This window comes from Apis mellifera, linkage group LG4, assembly GCF_003254395.2.
Source record: "Apis mellifera strain DH4 linkage group LG4, Amel_HAv3.1, whole genome shotgun sequence".
Lineage (NCBI taxonomy): Eukaryota > Metazoa > Arthropoda > Insecta > Hymenoptera > Apidae > Apis > Apis mellifera.
The window spans coordinates 760684-780906 of NC_037641.1; the positions used below are offsets into that span (position 1 = coordinate 760684).

Genomic DNA, 20223 nt, shown 5'->3' on the forward strand with positions numbered 1-20223 from the left:
ATAGAATTTAATAATGAATATTTCGAATTGTTCATTTTTTTTTTGAGGGGAGAGAATTGTAATTAGAAAATTTTTCATGTTTATTTACTTTTATTTCATATTAGTAATTTATATAGTAATTTTTGAATTCTACTTTGAATTTTTATTAAAATATATAAAATATTTCAGAAATTTTTGATCGCAAAAATAATTTAATCAATAATTACTTTTAGATTATTAATGTGAATTTCGTTTAATATTTCTGAAGTTTTTATATGTTTCTTTTTTTTAATAAAATAGAGAAAATTAAAAAAGAAAATTAAAATAAAAAGAATTTATATATTATATTTGATTATATATATTATTATATTCATTATATATATGGAATATCTTTGGAGAAATAATTTAGCAGAGATTAAAATGAACAAAAGTTTGTATATAAAAATTTCGATTGGAGCTTATTTATTAAACAATTGAAGTTTGTATTAAATAAAGCAAGATAGAAATAGAGTGAGACTGTTCTGTCTTTATATCATGATTTTGTTTTTGTATTGAATACGAATTTAAATATTTTTAACTTAACAAACTTCAACCGTCATTTTTGTATATCAACTTTTGTTTTTATTTTAATTTTTAAAATTAATTCTCCAAAGATGAATATATTAATATCTTGTATATATTCTTCTGTATTAGTATAATGGCCGTTGCCATATCATTGTATTGAAATGTTTTTATACTTGTTCACAGTAGTATATAGTAACTAAAGATACGTATATGAGTAAATGAGTCACGACACGACGCATGCTATAGTGCGTAATATATAACGCCAGTAAAGTGTGATATTTCTATAAAACTGTTTTTTCAATTGTGAAAAGTTTTTTTAAAGTGAAATTATGTGCTCTACAAAGAGAGATATTATAAACGACAGTAACAAATATAATAATGATGTTGGAGATGCATTTGGATGTTCTAGGTAAGATTTTATTTTTATATTTTCTTTTTATTTTCCATATTGTATATTAATATGTGTTATCTATTTTCATGAAATTTAAAATTTTATAAAGATATATTTTTAGATTATAAACATTAAAATAAATAATTTTATTTATTTATAAATCTAATTTTTATAATTTAATTTGTAATATATAAAATAACAATAATAATATAACATATGCAGAGAAAACTGTAATTATATTATAAAACAAAGAAAATTATTTAATTAATAATTTAATTTATATTTTGTTTTATATAGCTCTAATTATTATTAATTGTTTATTTGAATGAACTTAGACATCAGGCATGCCTTTTTCTTATTTTTCAGAAACACTGTCAGTCCTCTTATGGGCCCTTTACAAATAGCACCTACGGACCGTTATGCTACACATTATAATATGAATCATGCAAAACGTGGATTAGCTCTTATTTTTAATCATGAATTTTTTACTATTGCACATCTTAGATCAAGATGTGGAACAAATGAAGATTGTAAAAATCTTATCAATACATTAAAAAATCTTGGTTTTGAAGTAAATGATTTTCATAATTATACACATAGAGATATAGTAAAAAATTTAGAAAGAGGTACTTGTTGATAAATTATTTAAAATAATAATTATCATAATTCTTAATCTTTAATTCTAATCTTAGATTTTTTTTTAATTAAAAAAAATATTATTTCTTGAAATCTATGTAATAATATATAAATAAGATATATTGAATATTTTTAAAAAATATATATACTTATATATATTTTTTTATATACTTATATATATACTTTTTTTTTACAGTTGCTAATATGGATCATTCTCAACATGATTGCTTAGTTGTAGCTATATTGAGTCATGGAGATTTAGGATTACTTTATGCTCATGATACTTCATATAAACCTGATTCTATTTGGGCTCATTTTACAGCTGATAAATGTCCTACACTTTCTGGAAAACCAAAATTATTTTTTATACAAGCTTGCCAAGGAGATAAATTAGATGCAGGAATAACATTGAAAGAACGTACAGAAACTGATGGTCAACCAGCTTCTACATTTCGTATACCAAGTCATGCAGATTTTTTAATTGCTTATTCTACAATACCAGGTAAATATAATAAAATAAATCTATTATGTTTATTTTTATGTTTTATTTGAATTTAAATTTATGTTATATTATGTTTTTCTTATTTCATTAATTTTTTATTTTTTATTTATTATATTATAAATATAAACATTTAAAATAATATTGAATATAAACATTTATGATATTGAATAATGTATAATAAAACTGAAAAAATTATAATTTAGTAATAAATTATAATTAAAATTATTATAATAATATAATTTAATGTTATATAATAATATAATTTATATATTGTATAAACATATATTGTATAAATTTTCTAAAAGATATAAAGAATTATATTTAAAATCTTTTTAAATATTATATTTATATAAAAATTATATTTATATTTTTAGTTATCTATAAGGAAATTATTTTTTTAATTAATTTTATGCTTATATAATTTAGTTACAAAAAAATTATTTATATAGGTTATTATTCATGGAGAAATACCACTCGCGGTTCATGGTTCATACAAGCGTTATGCGAACATTTACGAGAAAATGGTACTCGTTATGATTTGTTAACTTTACTCACATTTGTTTGTCAACGAGTTGCTATTGATTTTGAATCAAATACTCCCGATAATATTACAATGCATCAACAAAAACAAATTCCGTGCATTACATCAATGTTAACTCGTCTGGTAAAATTTACAGCTCCGAAAAACGGAATTGTATAGTCGTTTTATATATAAGAGTTTTATAAAATATAACATACATAGATTATACATTACGTACCTTCGTAACACTAATCATATTGTTATTAAGAATTAAAAGATAATATTTTATCTATGCAATTTCTATTAGATGTGACTGCAATGTAAAGCATTTAAATAATAGCATTTATTTTATACAAACTGCCATTATATTATGTAATATTTATATTAAAAAACAAAACATTATAGCAATACAAAATAGCTTTTATGGTATATACAAATTTTTGTACTTGTCTAAATTAATGAATATATATGCAAATCATATGTTTTGTAAGATTTATATTCATATAATGGAAATTTATAGTAAAATCTTTAACTATAATTTTTAACAACTCTTAAATCATTAGAAAATTGCATAAAATGAATATAACAATAGTCATCTAAAAATTTATATTCAAAACTATTATATAATTAAGATATAAAATAAGTACAAATGAAAAATAAAATTAGACATCAATTTATAAATATAGTCAAAATTGAATGCCTTTGTAATTGCTGCTTTATGAACAAAATTTTACATATTACAATTTGTATATATTATCTATAAAATTTTGACATCATATTTTAAAAAACTATTTTTTAATCATTATAATGCAAACAACTGAAGAAATTTATATATTTACATATAAAAGTCAAAAGGACAAAATTTGTCTTTTCATAACAAGCAATAGTCTATCTTATATGAAAAAAATAAATGAAATATTTTCAACTTAGTAATAAAGATAAACTTAACTTGCCTAATTAAAGTAATTGTGATTATATAAGGTGCAATTGCAACGAATATTCGAGTTTTATATATTGTTAAGAAAATAAATAAAAAATAAGAAAGGCGATTTGCATATACTTTTGGAATTGCTAATACATAAAATGTTATGTTGCTTCATAGTTTGAGAAAGGCATTAATATAATAAAATAAATAAGAATTTAATAAAAAAAAATATTACTATTATAGCAAAAGTTGCTATATTTGTATTTGAAATGGCATTACTATGATCTATAAAATTTTTGAAAACGTGATATAACAGTCTTTCATAAGAATATGTAATTTTTAAATATCAATTATTGAAATTTTATGTTACTTTCAATGGTTTGATTGCTATATTTCAATGATGTGTTTGTATATGAAATTTATATAAAGTATTTTCCATAAATTTTTATCTTTTACATTAAATATCAATTATTGAAATTTATTAAATTATTTAAATTTAAACATTACACAAGATAATATTGTTCCTTACTATAACAATTTTCAGTATAATCTTTCAATATATATAATAAAGTAGTTGCTCAATAAGATAGTATTACAGATAAGATAAAACTACTTATAATATTTATTGTATTGTAAATTGTGATAAGTATGTACTGATGTGCTCTATGTATTGCAATACAATTTTTATGTATTTTTACTGCTATTATATAATCGAAAATTTTTTACCATCTTTATATTATAGCTTTTATAAGTCTTTCGTATATGTTCTAACTCGGATATTTAGCTAATTTTCATGTACGTGAATTTGTATGCAACTATAGATAATAAAGTTAAAATAAAAAAGATATATTAATGATTTTATTAATGTCATAAAATATACCTATATAATTTTTAAATACATTGTGTTGTATATCAAAGACAATAATTAAAAAAATATTTAAATATTTAAATATTTAAACATATGAATATATTTGATGACTAGAACACAAATAGTTATACACAGATATTATTTACATAAATAATTATTCGTATAATAAAGAATAAACATTTTTAATTTTTATTCTATAATATATCAGATGAAAATAAAATGAATATTTATTAAATATTTATATTATAAAAACATAATATATTATAAAATTCGTTAAAATATTTTTTTTAGTGCATTTTCAAATATATTATACAGACTATTCGGACAAAATAGATAAAAATTTAAAGAAAATAAAAACACAGAAGTTGGTATGCGAAAATATTCGTTGAAAATGAAATAAGATAATGATAAAGTGAGACAGCTTTATCTCTATTATATTTTATTTCCATCTCGCTTTATTTAGTACATAATTCTATTGCTTATAATTTGAACATTTTTGCATATCGATTTGTGTGTTTATTTTAATCTCTAGAATCACCTCTTAGATTTTATACCCATTTCGTCCGAATCTGTATTATTATATATATTCCTTAATAATGGTCCCTTATTATTTTTGATAATAATACAATTTAAAATATTATTCTTGTGTCACTTGTCCAGGAATATTAAGTACTGTTATCTTATTTACAAAATGTTGTGTACATTCTGGTGCTGTATATGGACGATTATTTTTTAACCTAACTGAATTTGTATATGTATCTAATATTATTGGATTTAATATTGGTGAAAATACTTGAAAATTCTTTTGTGATTCTAATGCTTGTGTGGTAAATTTAACATTTTCTGATGTATTTTTAATTTCAATGACAGATTCTTCAGTAGTAAGTGGTGCAGTCTTATTTCTATGTTTAAATATTTTCTTTAACTTATTCTCATTTGTTACTATACCTACAAATATTGTTTATATATTATTATTATTATAAGAAAGTTTTATTTCTTTATTATATATTATTTAATATTACATACCATTTTGTGAAATACTTGCTGTATGAATATCTTCCTAAAATTACAATAGATAAAATGAGAATATAATAATTTATTTGAAATAAAATTTTAATAATATTACCCTTTTTAAAATTAGTTCTTTGATTGGTTTAAAAGGATTGGAATGGATTGATAATCTTGATGGTGAATCTAAAGCTATACTTTGTACTTCAATATTTTTTTCATGTTGAGCATTCTGAAAACTTTTAAGTTTACTATTTAAAGTTGTATAATTCTTCACTATTATATCCAGTAGCCATCTAAGTAAATTATTTTTATTTAATGAAAGAAAAAATTAAATTTATTACTATATTCAGTATAAAAATAAAAGTTTGTTACATACTTGTATCCATTTTTTATACCAATTGTATTATCTTTTGATTGATCTCCTTTGCAAATACACGAACATATCTCCACTCTTGTAGGACACTTCATAGTATTAGCAGCATGTTCTACATCTAAATTCTCAACAAGATCTAATTCATCAATAGCTCCATTTATATCTTGTTTGTTTGCAAGCCTATTATAAAATATTATGTATATATATATATTAAAATTTTATTAAAACAAATATATTATGTACATAAATATATTTTATGTACTTATATACATTATATCTACAAAATGATATATATAAACAAATATAGAAAGATAAATATATTTAATTTTCTTACAACAACAATGGTTTTCCTGAAATACATTCATGTGAAATTAATTCACCAAGAACAACTTTATTTTCTGTAAGACGGGAAATATCACTAGCATCCACAACATATATAAGACCATGTATCTAAAATAAAAATGATTATTAAATAAATATTTAAATAAATATTTTATTATTCATAATAAAAATAAAAGAATTATATTTCTATGAAATATGATTATGATCTGCGAGAACTTTAATATTTATATTAAATTATATTTAATTATTTATTATTTATTAATTATATTATTAATAATCATATTGTAATTTAATTACTTACACAATTATAATATTTTGGCCATAAAGATCTGATTTGAGAGCTACCACCAATGTCATAAATTTTTACAGTATATGTTTTATATTTTAAAGATACTATATGGAACCCCATTGTAGGCAATGTGTTTTTATCTGAATCTAAAAATATATATAATTATTTCATTAATTAATAATTTTAAAAACATAAATATATATTGAATATAATTAAGATTATAAATTTATAAAACATTTTTTGTTAATTATATTAATTATAATTATTAGAAAAAAATTGCGAATGAAAATATATACATATATATATATATATATATATACCTCCACTGATACAATTTAAAACCGAAGTTTTTCCCGCATTATCAAGGCCTAAAATAAGCAAAATAATAGTCCTAAAAATCAGATTAGATTAAATAAACATTTTTTTATTAATATGAATATTTTATTATATAAAATCATTACTTTTCGGAACATTTTTTCTTTTGTAACCTTTGTAGTACGTTTCGCATACAATTACCCATTATAATAAATCTGTTATATGTTGTACTTTTAAACTAATTCATGTCATGTTGTACTGTACATTTCTATATTTAAGAAATAGACTTAAATATAATACAGACCAATTAACAATCATTGCACGTAAAACACATCTATATTAATTATAGTGCTATCAATATAATGAATATAACTTCATACGTATAATGAATAAATAAAATAAAAACTCTGAATTCTGAACTAAAAATTTATTTTTTCATAATATACACAAATAATTAAATCATAAAATATAAAAAATAATACATGTACTATATATTATATTATATAAAAAATTATAAAAATTATGAAATATCGATTATAAATTTATAAATCATTGTAAAAATATAAACAATTTTTCAAATTATATTAATATTTTTGAAATTATATTTTTATATAACAAAATTTTATTGATGATATCTAAACAATATATTTTTTTTAAGTTTCTTTCTATGTTCTTTTCATACTTCGTGTCTTTTCTTCAGTCACATACTTAAAAATGTCTCAAAAAAATTTTTTAACGTATATTTTTTAATTTTGAAATATTTAAATAAATAATTAATATTGAATATCAAGAAAATATTTAATAATAATAAATAATTAAATAAACAATTTACTTTATTAATATTTTATATTATGTTATTAAAATTATTAAATGTCAGTTTAATTAGAATTTTTAAGAATACTTTGAACAAAAGATAAATATATTGTATCATATTTGATTTTGTAAACAATATATATATTTAATATTTTTTAATAAATATGGATAAAGGTTATTTATTGTCAAATAAAGTTGGTTTTATTGGTGGTGGAAATATGGCAAGTGCTATTGGTGCTGGCTTAATTCGTAAAGGTAAAATAGTTTTTTAATATAATTTATAAAATTAATGATTAATTGTGATACGAAAAATAATGATACAATTAAATTCTTATTACAGGTATTTTAAATCCAGATAATGTTTGGGTTTCTGCTCGTACAAATAAAACTTTAGGCTTTTGGAATGATCTTGGTGCTCATGCTACATTAAAAAATGGAGAAGTAGTAGATAATTGTGATATCATATTCTTAGCAATGAAACCTCATATGTTTGATGATGCACTTAAGGGTATTAGAGAAACGATGACAAGCAAAGCTTCACATATACTTTTTGTTTCAGTTCTTGTAGGAGTTACATTAGATTGTTTAGCTAATGTAAAATTATTATTAAAAATATAGATAAGCCATGTTTGTATAAATAAATATAAATTTAATTTAATAATTAATATATTTTTAGAAACTTAAATCTATTGTTACATATCCCAGAATAATTAGATGCATGCCTAATACTCCAATGATGGTTGGAGAAGGAATAACAGGTAAAATAAGATATAAAATAAGATAATATAAATATATAAAATAATATTATATGAAATAATAATTATAATTTCTAATGTTCAGTATATTGTTCTATGAATACAACAAATCAAGATGAAACTATAATAGAAAAATTATTTTCATATATTGGTGTAATTGAAAATGTTCCTGAATCTCTTATGAATGCTATAGGTGGTCTTTCAGGATCTGGTCCTGCTTATGTAGGTATAATTAATATTATATATTTTTTTGAAAACAAACATTAAAATTAAATAAAATTTCTCTAGGCATATCTTGTTATAGAAGCATTAGCAGATGGTGCTGTGAAGATGGGTGTTCCAAGACCAATGGCAACAAAATTTGCAGCTCAAGTATTAGTTGGAGCTGGTAAAATGGTATTAGAAACAGGTAGACATCCTGGTCAATTAAAAGATGAAGTATGTTCTCCAGGAGGTACAACTATTACAGGAGTACATGCTATGGAATGTGGACAAGTTAGGTAAAATAACCATGAAAATATTATATATAGATTCTCCAGATATTATCATCTTGATTTTCATTCCTATTATCTATAACAAAAAAATGAAATTAAACATTTAGAATAATTGAATTAATTGAATGAAAGAAAAACATTAAAGTGTTACTTTGCAATAATTCTTGTTTTTTATGCAATAAATTTTAAACTTCAAGTTAAAATATTTCTTAAATTAATAAATTAAAAATCTTAAATTAATAATTTTTTAATATAAGTTAATATTTTTTTGTAGAGAATCAAATATGAATTAGTGTAATAAAAAAATATATAATTCTATTTAAAAAAAAAACTCATATGTATCAAAAGACTATATAAAAAAAAAACTAATAATAATATCAAAATATGTTCTTTCTAATTTTCCATTCAATTTTATTTAAAAAAATTTTTATTATCAATAGTATAAAAAAGATAGTAATATCTGATGGATCATTTTATATATTGTTGCATTATAACATTATTAATTATATTTGTAGAGCTTCTATGATGAATGCAGTTGAAGCTGCAGTAAGAAAATCAAACGAATTAACGTCTAATATAAAATAAAAAAATTGTAAAATATAAATATAATAATAATATATAATATGAAAATATGTAATATAATTTGCATTTTTATAAATTTCTTTATTTTTAAGAAATTATTTTTGTTTTTAAGAATTATAAGTATTTCTTTAATTTTAAGATGTTTATTATTATTAAGATAATTTATTATTTTATTTATTATTTAAAAATATAAATAGTACAAATAAGTTCTAATTTAGTATGAAAATAAGTATTCAAATTGTAGTATTCAAACAAATTGATTTGCTATTTTAAATAAATATAATTTGTATTCCTTTTTATGTATAATTTAATTATAATGCTAGTAAGAAAAATAAAATATTATATTGATAATGTATACTATATGTTAAATATTTTACAATTATATATTATACAAAATGTAATTGTATGTAATTTGTATATTACATATAAAAATATTATGTTTTTGAATATTCTACACAACGAGATGGATCTGTAGGATAATATTCTTGACATTTGGTCATAAGTCTTTTTAATGCCTGAATATATTTTCTTTGAGTTTCATCATTCATTACATGTGCTACATTTTTTGAGAAAATTTTTTCTCTTCCCGTACGCGCATGAATACCAACCATAGTTACTCCAATAGGCCATGGAGAATTTCCTATTGCCATTTGTAAATATGCATCACTTGCCTACAATAAAGAACTTGTAATATACTTGTAATATATACATTATTTTAAAATCATGTATATATTATATAAATTTATTAATATACTTACTAATATATAATTACGTTCAAGTAAATGTTTTACAATATCAGTTAAACTATCAGTAATATCTTCTGGAAGAGATTTATTTTTTAATTTTCTAAGAAGAGGTTTTAAATATTCTCTTGTTTGGGCATAAGTAGCACTAGCCATTTTTCCTCTGGTGCTCATTTTTTCTGCAGTACTTCTACTATTTAATTGATTACCCCACATTTGTACTAAGAATTGTATGAATTGTGTAATGACATTTAAATCAAAATCTCTGTCACCCTTATTTAATTTTATGGACATTTTTTGTAAATCTTCATAAGTAACTCCTTCATCTGGCACATGTACATCTCCTTTTCCATCACGATCTTGAGGTTTAGAAGAAGCTAATATTTCATTCAAATATGCTTGATCTACTTGTTCCATAGCTTCTTGGAAATCATTTCTAAAACCCTTTAATTTAAAATAATCATTATATAGTAATCATTGCAATTATTTTATTCTTTCAAAATATTTTAAATACTTACTTTATTTACTTCAGGTTCAAGAATTTCACATTTTCTTAATCGTTTAAAGGCTTCTATTTCTGATTCTCCAAATAATAATATAGGTTCACTTCTTTCACGTAATCTTCTAATTACTTCGTGTCTAGGTAATGTTAAATGTTCAGAACTACCATCAGTTACAGAATCCTCTTGTTGTTGAGTTGTATCAATTTTAATATCATCATCATTATTTTCTTGTATTTCTTTTATTTTTTGATCCTTTGTCATTAATTCACTTCTTCTAAAATATTTTTTGTTATTTTGCTGTAATATTATTTCATTTTAAATAAATCAAAAAAATAATTAAAAATATTATAAATTGATTATTAAATAAAATATTACCAAAACATTGCTTTCCTCCAATTGTTTTCTTTTCTTCATTATTTCTGCTTTTAAAATATCCATTATTAAAAAATTTCAATGAATTCAACTTATATTAGAAATTATTATATGTATATGAATAATAAATTCAGAAATTGTCCTAAAATAATTAAGAAATTATTTTTCTCTATTTAATTTTTTAAGGTTATTTATATAGTATCACAATTTATATATAGAATAAACTAATGGTGGGCAATATAATATCGATATTTCGAATATCGATACTTTTCAATTCAACTATCGATACTTTGTACTGAAATATATTGATATGTAATGTGATATATTCCTGTATTGATATTTAATACATAAATTTTGGAATTTCAAAACAAACATATTCGCTGTAATATAATATGTTATAAGAGAAAAGAAATAATCGCTAGCTTTCTATACAATTTTTAATTACTTCAAAATTTATTTTAATAAATATATTTAAATGGAAATTACAAAAATATAATATATATATATTATATAATATATATATATATATATATATATATATATATATATATATATATATATAAATAGTGACGAAACAAACAATAAATTATTTAATAGTAAACAAGAAATTATTTAGCAGAGAAATTTACAGTTGTTATTTTTAGATTCGTTATTTATTGAAAATTTTTCGATATTCGATCAAAATTCTATAATATATTTTATACTTTTATCTATATTCTAGTTATTATCTATATTCTATTATTAAATATTTAAAATATTTAATTTAAATAAATGATTTATTTTCATTATGAGATTTTGTTACTTTTAATTATATATAATATAGTAATATATAATAATAATAATAATAATATAATAATATATATATAATAATATAGATATATATAAAAAATTGATTAAATTTATTATTATCATTAGAATAGTAATACATCATGTAATACATTTTTATGTTTCAGATAATAACATGAATGAAATACATATGGTGATATCTTCATTTTCTCACGAAATAAAATCAATGCATTTCTAATTATTATATATCATGAATTTCCTATTATGATATATATAAAAGTGAGAAACACCAGCGGGAGATGATTTTGGTACCATTTTTAAAAAAATTTTTCATTTTAAAATAAGTGCTCAAATATTAAAATATTATTGTAAACATTTGATGTCTCTATTCTCATTCCCAATATTATTCTTCATATTTAATGTAATCAAAGTATTGCTCGCTGAAAATAATTATATATATTACGGTTAATTTTTCAAAGTAATATTATAACTATAGTAAAATATAAATATCAAGAATATAAACTTTAAAATAAAGTCGATATATTGAAGTTAGAGAAAATTTTTTTTATATAGATATATTTTTTATATATTTATATATTTTTTATATATATATATAAATCACAAAAATATTCGAATATTTAGAAATAAATCATGTTTACAAATTTATATTATATTATATTATATTTATATTAATTATAATATATTATTAGGATTAATAGTAAAATATTGTTTAAGTTTAGTATAATATAGTAGTTCTTTACATTTAAAATATAGATGATATTTGAAAAAAATTCAAAATATAAAAATACAAGAGAAAATTAATATTAAAAGAGAATATTAAAATTTTAAAGAAAAGAAATCTTACAAAAAGATATTGAATAAAACTAATGATTTAATATATTATTAAAAAATGAAATAATATAGAAAATTTCGCAAATGAAATTAGTAAAAATTAATAAAAGTCGATTTTTATTATTAAAAAAATTAAAATATTGAAAAAAGGTAATTATTCATAAAATAAAATTAATTTTAATATTGGTTCTAAAACTTGTAATTATTCAAAAATGCAAGAAAAAGATCTTCATTCAGAATTTTATTGAAAAATTTTACAAAAATATCGTTTTATATAATATAATAATCATAAATAAGTAAGAAATTGTTTTAATAAACTAATTTTTAATTAATAACAGAGACTAAATTTTGCGAAAAAAAAAAATACATTAATAAAGGAAATATTTTCTGAAATATTATTATACTTTTCGATAAAAGCAAATTTAATATAAATATTTTTTATTCTGATGCAATTATATTTGAAAAAAATCGAAAATTGAAATGAAAAATTATACCTGACTATAAAACATGATAGTGTTAATATTCTATATAGTATAGAATTATATAATAGATAATGATATTATATTTATAAATAGAATTTATTAATTAGATAGATATTTTCATTAAGATATTTTAAGTTAAAGAAAAATTTTAAGTAAGGTATCAAAAAGTTAGATTTAATAAAAAATAAATTATCATAACTTTTACTTTAAATAGTGAATTCTGAACGATTCTAAACATTGCTTGGATATTATATAATATATACTATTTAAATATGCCACTATAAAGCTTTGTTATTATTTCTATTGAATATTTATGGTTTTAAATAAATAAAAAATAAAATAATTATGAAATAAATAACAAAATATTATTAAAATAGATAATATTGAAATATGAAATATTATAGATATAAATATTATGTTTTATATAAAGTATTTAAAAAATGTGATAACATTCATTAATTGGAAATTCTTCTTTAATTTTTCTTTTTGTTATAGTTTTATTAATAAATTATTAACAAAAAATATTGGCCAATCACATAACTCAGTTGAGAATTACATCAAATAATGAATAAACTATAATATATTTTTTGATTATTATATAAATCAGATATGTTGTTTTTTATTGTTTTATTATTATATAATGTATATAATAATATAAGATTTATAAGATATAAAAGATAACATGATACATTTTATTATTTTTTCTTATTATAATATATTTTATTAAACTTATTTTATTTATTTAATCATAATTCATTTTTATATTTCTATATACAAATTAATATATTTTTTCTTTCTCTTTTCTTTTCTATTTCTTTTTTCTTCATTCATAATTCTTATTTTGCTTTTATGATTTTTATTATTTTTTATATAATTTTTATTTTTATTCTTCTCTTTTTTGTTTAATATATAATATATATTATAATGTCTATATAAATGTCTTTTATAAATTAAAACAAAAATAAAAATATCAAATATAATATTAAAAATCAAAAGAAATTATTATAAAAATAATTTTTATATTTTATATAATGAAATCAAAAAGTTATTCTGAAGTTATTTCTATGAATTATATGAAGTATAAATTATAAATTATAAATCATTTAATCTATATCTATATCTTCTTATATTTATTATAAAATTATTTTAAATATAAATATAAATATAAAACATTTATCAGTATGTATTACAAATTTATTTTCTATCTTTTGTGTTTTTGAGTTTTCATTTGATTTTTCTTATATTTTCCATACAAGATTCGGATTTAGAAACTAGATTTAGAAGGAGAATACTTTTTATTCTCTTTTCATATTCATATAATACATATATATATATACATATATATATAATTTAAAATTTTTCTTTTCTTTTTTCAATTACAAAAAAATTAAACTTCTCTTTCTGATTATCCTTTATTTTTTCTTTCTTTTTCTAATTCTTATTTTTTTGTTTTTATTACTATCTTTTTTTTTCTTTTCTTTTGAATTCATTCATCTCAATCTTCCATACCTCTTTCTTTTAACCATTTTGTCTATTTATTTATTTATTTATTTCTATTTTAATTATTTTTAAGTATCTTTAACTATTTTTCAATAGTCTCTTTTATTAACTTTCTTTCTTTCTTTTATTATTTTTTTTTTTAAATCATAACTCTTAATTTTGCTTTCTTTCTTTTCATTCTTTTCTTTTTCTTTCTCTTTTCTTTTCTATTTCTTTTTCATTCATAATTCTTATTTTGCTTCTATGATTTCCATCATTATTTTTATACTTATGATTTCTATTTTTATTCTTTCCTTTTTCCTTTATTTTCTTCTTCTTTCTTTTGTTTTTGTAAATATTTCTCACATTTGTTTTTTTTATGCTATTTTGATTTTATTTGTAAAATTCAAAAATTTTCTTTTATATTTAGTCATTTTTTTCTTCTTTTTGTACTTTTATATTTCTTTTTTTGTTCATTTTGTATTTTTTTATTTATTATTAATTTTTTATTTTCTTTTTATTTATTAATTATGACATTTTATATTCTTTCAAAATTCTTTTTTCTTTCTTTCTTTTTTTTTTCTTTATATTATTTTTTTATTTTTTTTAAATTTTCTTTACATCTTATCTTTATCATATGTTTATACTTTTCTTTGTTCTGATTTTCTTAGGAATTTCACCATAGTTTTACTTCTTTGCTCTCTTGCATTTATTTCTTTTTAATATTTTTACGATAAACTTTTTTCATAAACTTTTATTTATCAATTTTTCATTTTGATACCTTTCTTATTTTTTTTTTTTTTCTATCAATTTTTTTAATATCTATTTTTCTTATCCTTTTTTTTTTTTGCTACTTTTTCCTAATATTCTTGCTATATCATTTTTTATAATATTCTCAATCTTTCCACATTCTTCCATCTTTCTTTTCAGTCTTATTTAATTTTTTTTTACATAGTTTACATAATTTTTCTTTCAATCAATATTTTTTTTTTTTCAATAATCTGAATCTTGTAAATCTTTTTACCTTATTTTAATTCTATTTTTTTTCTTGATATTTTGAATTTTTTTTGTTTTTATTATTATATTTATATTTTTCTATCCTATATTTAAAATTTTAATTTCAATTATTAGTTTTTGAGGTAGTGACAAAAAATTTTCGATACAATATATTGAATTGTGCCAATATAGATATAACTAAGCATTGAATGTTACTTATATAGACACACAACTGTTTTTATTCTTATATCGTCATTGTATCGCGCATATCATCAAATATAACCAATTAAATAATGTAGTAGTGATATTGAAATTTATATGTATAAAATGTTCCATGTAATATCGGCTATAACTTTGATCGCTCAAGGAATATTTTCTATCTGTATATTTATCTGATTATCTCTTTAAAATTAATCTGTTAATTAGTTTGATTATTTTATGTTACATTGATTTGATTTTAAGTATGATTTGATTTTAAGATTTTGAGCATATATTGAAATATATTGTAAAAGACTTTATTTTATGTATCTCTTTTTATATATAATAGATTGTCGACTTTAATTTTCAAATATATAATTATAATTATAATCATAATATAATATATATAATTATAATCATAATTATAATTTAATATTCTTTATTGATTTTTGTAATTTTCGGATATATCTATATTTTTGGATATATTCTAGACAAGATTTTGAACAACTTTTTTCTTTGCATATTATTGTTTTTATTTTCGAGATATTTATAAAAAAAATATTGCTATTATTATAAAGAATTTTTTTTATACATGTACAACCATCCGTAATTGTTTGTGCAAGCACATTTATCTATTGTTTCTATAAATATAGAGTTATTTGCAATAAACTTTTAATACTATAACGTTAAATATCAATTCAATATAAAAATATTGCTTATATTATTTTTATTAAATATACACATTTACTAAACATTGTATTATTTGTGTATAACAAATTAAAAAATATTAATTAGTTTAAAAAACTAAATTTAAAATTTATTAAATAATATTTTTAAAATTATTTAGTTAAGAGATTTTTTTTTATCAGATTAATAATGCCAATAAAAAATTATTATTTATTATCATCATCATTATCATCATCAACATTATCAACATCATCATCATCATCATCATCATCATCATTATTATTATTATTATTATTGTTGTTGTTGTTGTTATTGTTATTATTATTTTTTTTTCATCATTCATATTAAGTTAGTGATCAAAAAATATGTTTAATAACATATTTATTTGATTTGTAACGAATACTTAATATCCTCATGCAAATAATTGAAAAACATCGAATGAGTAAAAAATAATAATACATATTAAAGAATATACAAATTTATCTAAGATAGAAATAAAATATAGAATAAATTGTTAGCAAAAAATAATTTTTAATCTTTATCTTAATTAATTCATGTAATAAATTTTTATCTTAAATAATCTTAAATAATATGTTATAGATAGAAGAAGAAGATATTAAAAAAATATTAAAACCAATATTTAATTTTTATAAAAAATTGCTATTTTACTTATTTTATTATAAATTTATAAAATGTTTGAATATTTTTGCGACAGGAAAAATAATTGTGATTTCATTTAATTTTTTTAATTTTAATAAAATATTACATCAAACTAAATAAATCACTGATATTTATAAAATAAAATAAATATTTTATCGAAACAAGGTTGAATTTATTTTTTCTATTAACAAAAATATAGATCGTTAAATACATATATATATTCGAATATTTTTATAATCTATAGTTTTGATTTAAATTATTTATTTTTTCAATAAGTAACAAAAAATTTATTGGTAAGTTATAATACGAATTCAGAATATTGATATTACATAATATATCATTTTATTTAAATCTATTATTAAAAACATTTATATTAAATAGATGAATCATTATATAAATATTTTATTTAAATTTAGATGAATTGTTTGATATTTAATTTGTTTATTTGCCGAAATTCATAAAAATAAATTAAAATGCATTCCATAAAATTTAAAAAGGATTAAAAAACTCGAATATATTTTTCTACATACAATCTTAATTATTTTTATATATATAAGAAAGTCATGATGAATTCAACTAATGATAATTGAATTAATTTGAATTCCAGTGATTCACTGAACATAAATCAATGAATTAAATTTTTATCTGTATCTCATTTATATTTTTTATTTTAACATGAGATTACTGAATTGAAGAAAGATAACTGAAATTGAATATCACAGATTTATCTTAATTATTTTAATTAGATTAATACAGATTTATAACACGAATTAATATTATTAATATCACATATATTTATTTATATTATATCCATAAAATGCATATATATTTTAATTTTTTTTTTATATTTTTTTTTTGAAATACATAGTATCAATCTAATAATTTTTTTTTTATTTTTAAAATATATATACAAACAAAAGATAAATCGAGATAAAAATAAAACAGCATTTTTGGTAATTGAAAGATTGTTGATCTAGATTTCTGCATTTTTGTTTTTAATATATATAAAGATTCGGTTTTAAGTATTAGTATACTCTCATTTTTTTTATCTATTCTCTTTTTCTAATATTTTTGATCAGTATTAGTAATGGTATTTCAGTAATATATGGTTAGTTATATCGCAAAATTATGTTTGCTGAATTTAATGAAATAATATTTGAATACATGTTTAATTGAATGACTTTCATATAAATATTATATAATAATGTATAATATATAATATATGATATTATTATATAATAAATATTATATAATAATTTCTATAAATTATATTATAATTATAAATTATAAATGATAATTATATATAGAAATAATATTATTTTAAAAAATAAAAATAATGAATAAAAATATTATATAAATATATAAAAATATTAAATATGCAATATCAACAAAAAGAAAATTATTATACAATATACAGATATATTTATACAGATTTTTAGTATAGATTTTTAATATCTGATATTAATATTTGATTAATATCAAAATATATTGAACTTTGACTATTATTTCTTTACAGTTTCACTTTTATTTTATATCAAAATAATAAACATTAATTATAAATGAGATAGAGATAAAATTGATGCGCAAATTTACATTCAATAATTTATAGAATTAAAATTGCTTGAATTATTAATAATTTAATTATTATTAATAATTTTTTGAGAGAATAATGAAGCGAAACAAATTTGCATATGAAAAAGTACATTTCTGTATATTTTATATATTCAGAATATCTCATTTAATTTCTAATATTATGATATTATAATATTATAATAATACGAAAAATTAAATAAAAATTAAAAAACATATAATTTGATTTTAATTTTATTTGATTGATTTTTGATTTTATTTAATTGATTTTATTTTTTAAATTGAATCATATTTTATAAGATGCTATTGGATGAGGTTTGATTGTTTTTTTATGAAAAAATATTAAATTTTTATAATATAAAGCTGTTAGTTAAGAAGATATTTTTATTTTTTTTTAAATTTAATATTTTTTCAATTTTTTCAGATTTATTTTATTTCTAAATGATCTATTAATTCCTGCTAAAATTTTTATAGAAATTTTTTGGTATTTTTGAATAATTTTTTATTTTAAAGTGTTAATAATTGAATACTATAATCATTGGATAGAAAGAAATAATTTTATTGAATTTTTGTTAAGATTGCATAATCTAAGATATGAAATTCTTTTTTTTGTAAACGTTAAAATATATATATATATATATATATATATATATATATATATACTATTAATAACTATAATATATATAATATATAATATGTATAATAATATATAAATATATAATATATAAATTTATAAAATAATAAATATATATATATAAATATACATATAAATATAAATATGCATATTGTATATACATGTATGTATATGTATATATATTTGAATTAAAATATTTTTTAAAATAATAATTTAAAATTAATAGAAAATTAAAAAATTTTTTTATGAAATATTAAATTATATATATATATATATATATATATATATATATATATATATAATATATTTTAAATTTATTAAAGTAAGTGAAAAAAGAACTAATTGAAAAGTTAATTAGAAAATATTTTAAAAAATTAGATAGTTAAATATAATTATAAATTCAGTTAAAAATAAATCGCAATTACAAACATTATAAAAAAACTTTGTATTTAACAAAAAATTAAAATCAAGTCATGACTTAATTGCAAAAGATACTTAAATTGACTAACTATGATAATGCTCAAAGAATCTTGTAGAATGTTTAATATTTAATAGTATGTTTAATTATATAATGAATTTATAATCACAATGTATTTATATAATGAATTTAAATGAGAAGTGATACCTTGGTTGCGATTTAATGATTTCTCAATGTTAAATTACTAATTTTTTTTTTAATAATTAATTTCGCTAATTAAATTTTTATCAATTTCGTATTGATTGACAATAACTTGAATTTTTATTGATTTTATAATAATTGATTAATTTTTTGAAATTCTCTCAAACTTTTTCTCCTTTCATTTATTTTCGACAAATGTGCAATTAAATGGAAATGAAAAAGAAAAGATGAAACAAATGGGCCTTGATATATACATCATAATG

General features: G+C 18.1%; 4 protein-coding genes across 6 annotated transcripts; 2 read left to right on the top strand and 2 right to left on the bottom strand.

Moving 5' to 3' along the window:
- The first annotated feature begins 527 nt into the window (after positions 1 to 527).
- LOC412235 (caspase-1) lies at positions 528 to 3748 on the top strand. The gene is made up of 4 exons (XM_395697.7): positions 528 to 952; positions 1301 to 1560; positions 1767 to 2072; positions 2522 to 3748. The coding sequence occupies exons 1-4, from the start codon at positions 873 to 875 to the stop codon at positions 2770 to 2772; spliced, it is 897 nt and encodes a 298-aa protein (XP_395697.2). The 5' UTR covers positions 528 to 872; the 3' UTR covers positions 2773 to 3748.
- A 918-nt stretch (positions 3749 to 4666) lies between these two features.
- Positions 4667 to 7102, bottom strand: LOC100577580 (ADP-ribosylation factor-like protein 13B). 2 transcript variants are annotated; one of them, XM_003251895.4, is made up of 8 exons: positions 6862 to 7102; positions 6721 to 6791; positions 6413 to 6546; positions 6104 to 6219; positions 5773 to 5949; positions 5512 to 5689; positions 5412 to 5445; positions 4667 to 5333 (listed from the first exon to the last, which is right to left on the bottom strand). In XM_003251895.4, exons 1-8 carry the CDS (start codon positions 6918 to 6920, stop codon positions 5023 to 5025), a joined length of 1080 nt encoding a protein of 359 aa, XP_003251943.1. In that variant the 5' UTR covers positions 6921 to 7102; the 3' UTR covers positions 4667 to 5022. The 2 variants fall into 2 exon arrangements, with proteins under 2 accessions (XP_003251943.1, XP_006572439.1); XM_006572376.3 differs by having other exon boundaries at positions 6721 to 6768; positions 6862 to 7100.
- A 316-nt stretch (positions 7103 to 7418) lies between these two features.
- On the top strand, positions 7419 to 12138 carry LOC412234 (pyrroline-5-carboxylate reductase). 2 transcript variants are annotated; one of them, XM_026440112.1, is made up of 6 exons: positions 7419 to 7783; positions 7869 to 8122; positions 8205 to 8286; positions 8369 to 8505; positions 8572 to 8783; positions 11931 to 12138. In XM_026440112.1, the coding sequence occupies exons 1-6, from the start codon at positions 7693 to 7695 to the stop codon at positions 11932 to 11934; spliced, it is 780 nt and encodes a 259-aa protein (XP_026295897.1). In that variant the 5' UTR covers positions 7419 to 7692; the 3' UTR covers positions 11935 to 12138. The 2 variants fall into 2 exon arrangements, with proteins under 2 accessions (XP_026295897.1, XP_395696.2); XM_395696.7 differs by lacking the exon at positions 11931 to 12138 and adding an exon at positions 9293 to 9419.
- On the bottom strand, positions 9631 to 11043 carry LOC725905 (pre-mRNA-splicing factor 18). Its single transcript, XM_026440111.1, has 4 exons — positions 10981 to 11043; positions 10621 to 10902; positions 10118 to 10546; positions 9631 to 10030 (listed from the first exon to the last, which is right to left on the bottom strand). The coding sequence occupies exons 1-4, from the start codon at positions 11041 to 11043 to the stop codon at positions 9794 to 9796; spliced, it is 1011 nt and encodes a 336-aa protein (XP_026295896.1). The 3' UTR covers positions 9631 to 9793.
- Positions 12139 to 20223: the final 8085 nt, after the last annotated feature.

What these genes read in the sequence shown, in the direction of transcription:
- LOC412235 (XM_395697.7), top strand. Translation starts at nt 873, where the DNA reads ATGTGCTCTACAAAGAGAGATATTATAAACGACAGTAACAAATATAAT. An exon ending in AGTAAAAAATTTAGAAAGAG is followed by an intron (nt 1,561 to 1,766) that starts GTACTTGTTGAT and finishes TTTTTTTTACAG; the next exon opens with TTGCTAATATGGATCATTCT. An exon ending in TGCTTATTCTACAATACCAG is followed by an intron (nt 2,073 to 2,521) that starts GTAAATATAATA and finishes TTATTTATATAG; the next exon opens with GTTATTATTCATGGAGAAAT.
- LOC100577580 (XM_003251895.4), bottom strand. Translation starts at nt 6,920, where the DNA reads ATGGGTAATTGTATGCGAAACGTACTACAAAGGTTACAAAAGAAAAAA. An exon ending in AAGAACTAATTTTAAAAAGG is followed by an intron (nt 5,446 to 5,511) that starts GTAATATTATTA and finishes TTGTAATTTTAG; the next exon opens with GAAGATATTCATACAGCAAG. An exon ending in AGCAAGTATTTCACAAAATG is followed by an intron (nt 5,334 to 5,411) that starts GTATGTAATATT and finishes CAATATTTGTAG; the next exon opens with GTATAGTAACAAATGAGAAT.
- LOC412234 (XM_395696.7), top strand. Translation starts at nt 7,693, where the DNA reads ATGGATAAAGGTTATTTATTGTCAAATAAAGTTGGTTTTATTGGTGGT. An exon ending in TGCTGGCTTAATTCGTAAAG is followed by an intron (nt 7,784 to 7,868) that starts GTAAAATAGTTT and finishes TTCTTATTACAG; the next exon opens with GTATTTTAAATCCAGATAAT. An exon ending in ATGGAATGTGGACAAGTTAG is followed by an intron (nt 8,784 to 9,292) that starts GTAAAATAACCA and finishes TTATATTTGTAG; the next exon opens with AGCTTCTATGATGAATGCAG.
- LOC725905 (XM_026440111.1), bottom strand. Translation starts at nt 11,043, where the DNA reads ATGGATATTTTAAAAGCAGAAATAATGAAGAAAAGAAAACAATTGGAG. An exon ending in TGGAGGAAAGCAATGTTTTG is followed by an intron (nt 10,903 to 10,980) that starts GTAATATTTTAT and finishes ATAATATTACAG; the next exon opens with CAAAATAACAAAAAATATTT. An exon ending in TTGAACCTGAAGTAAATAAA is followed by an intron (nt 10,547 to 10,620) that starts GTAAGTATTTAA and finishes TTTAAATTAAAG; the next exon opens with GGTTTTAGAAATGATTTCCA.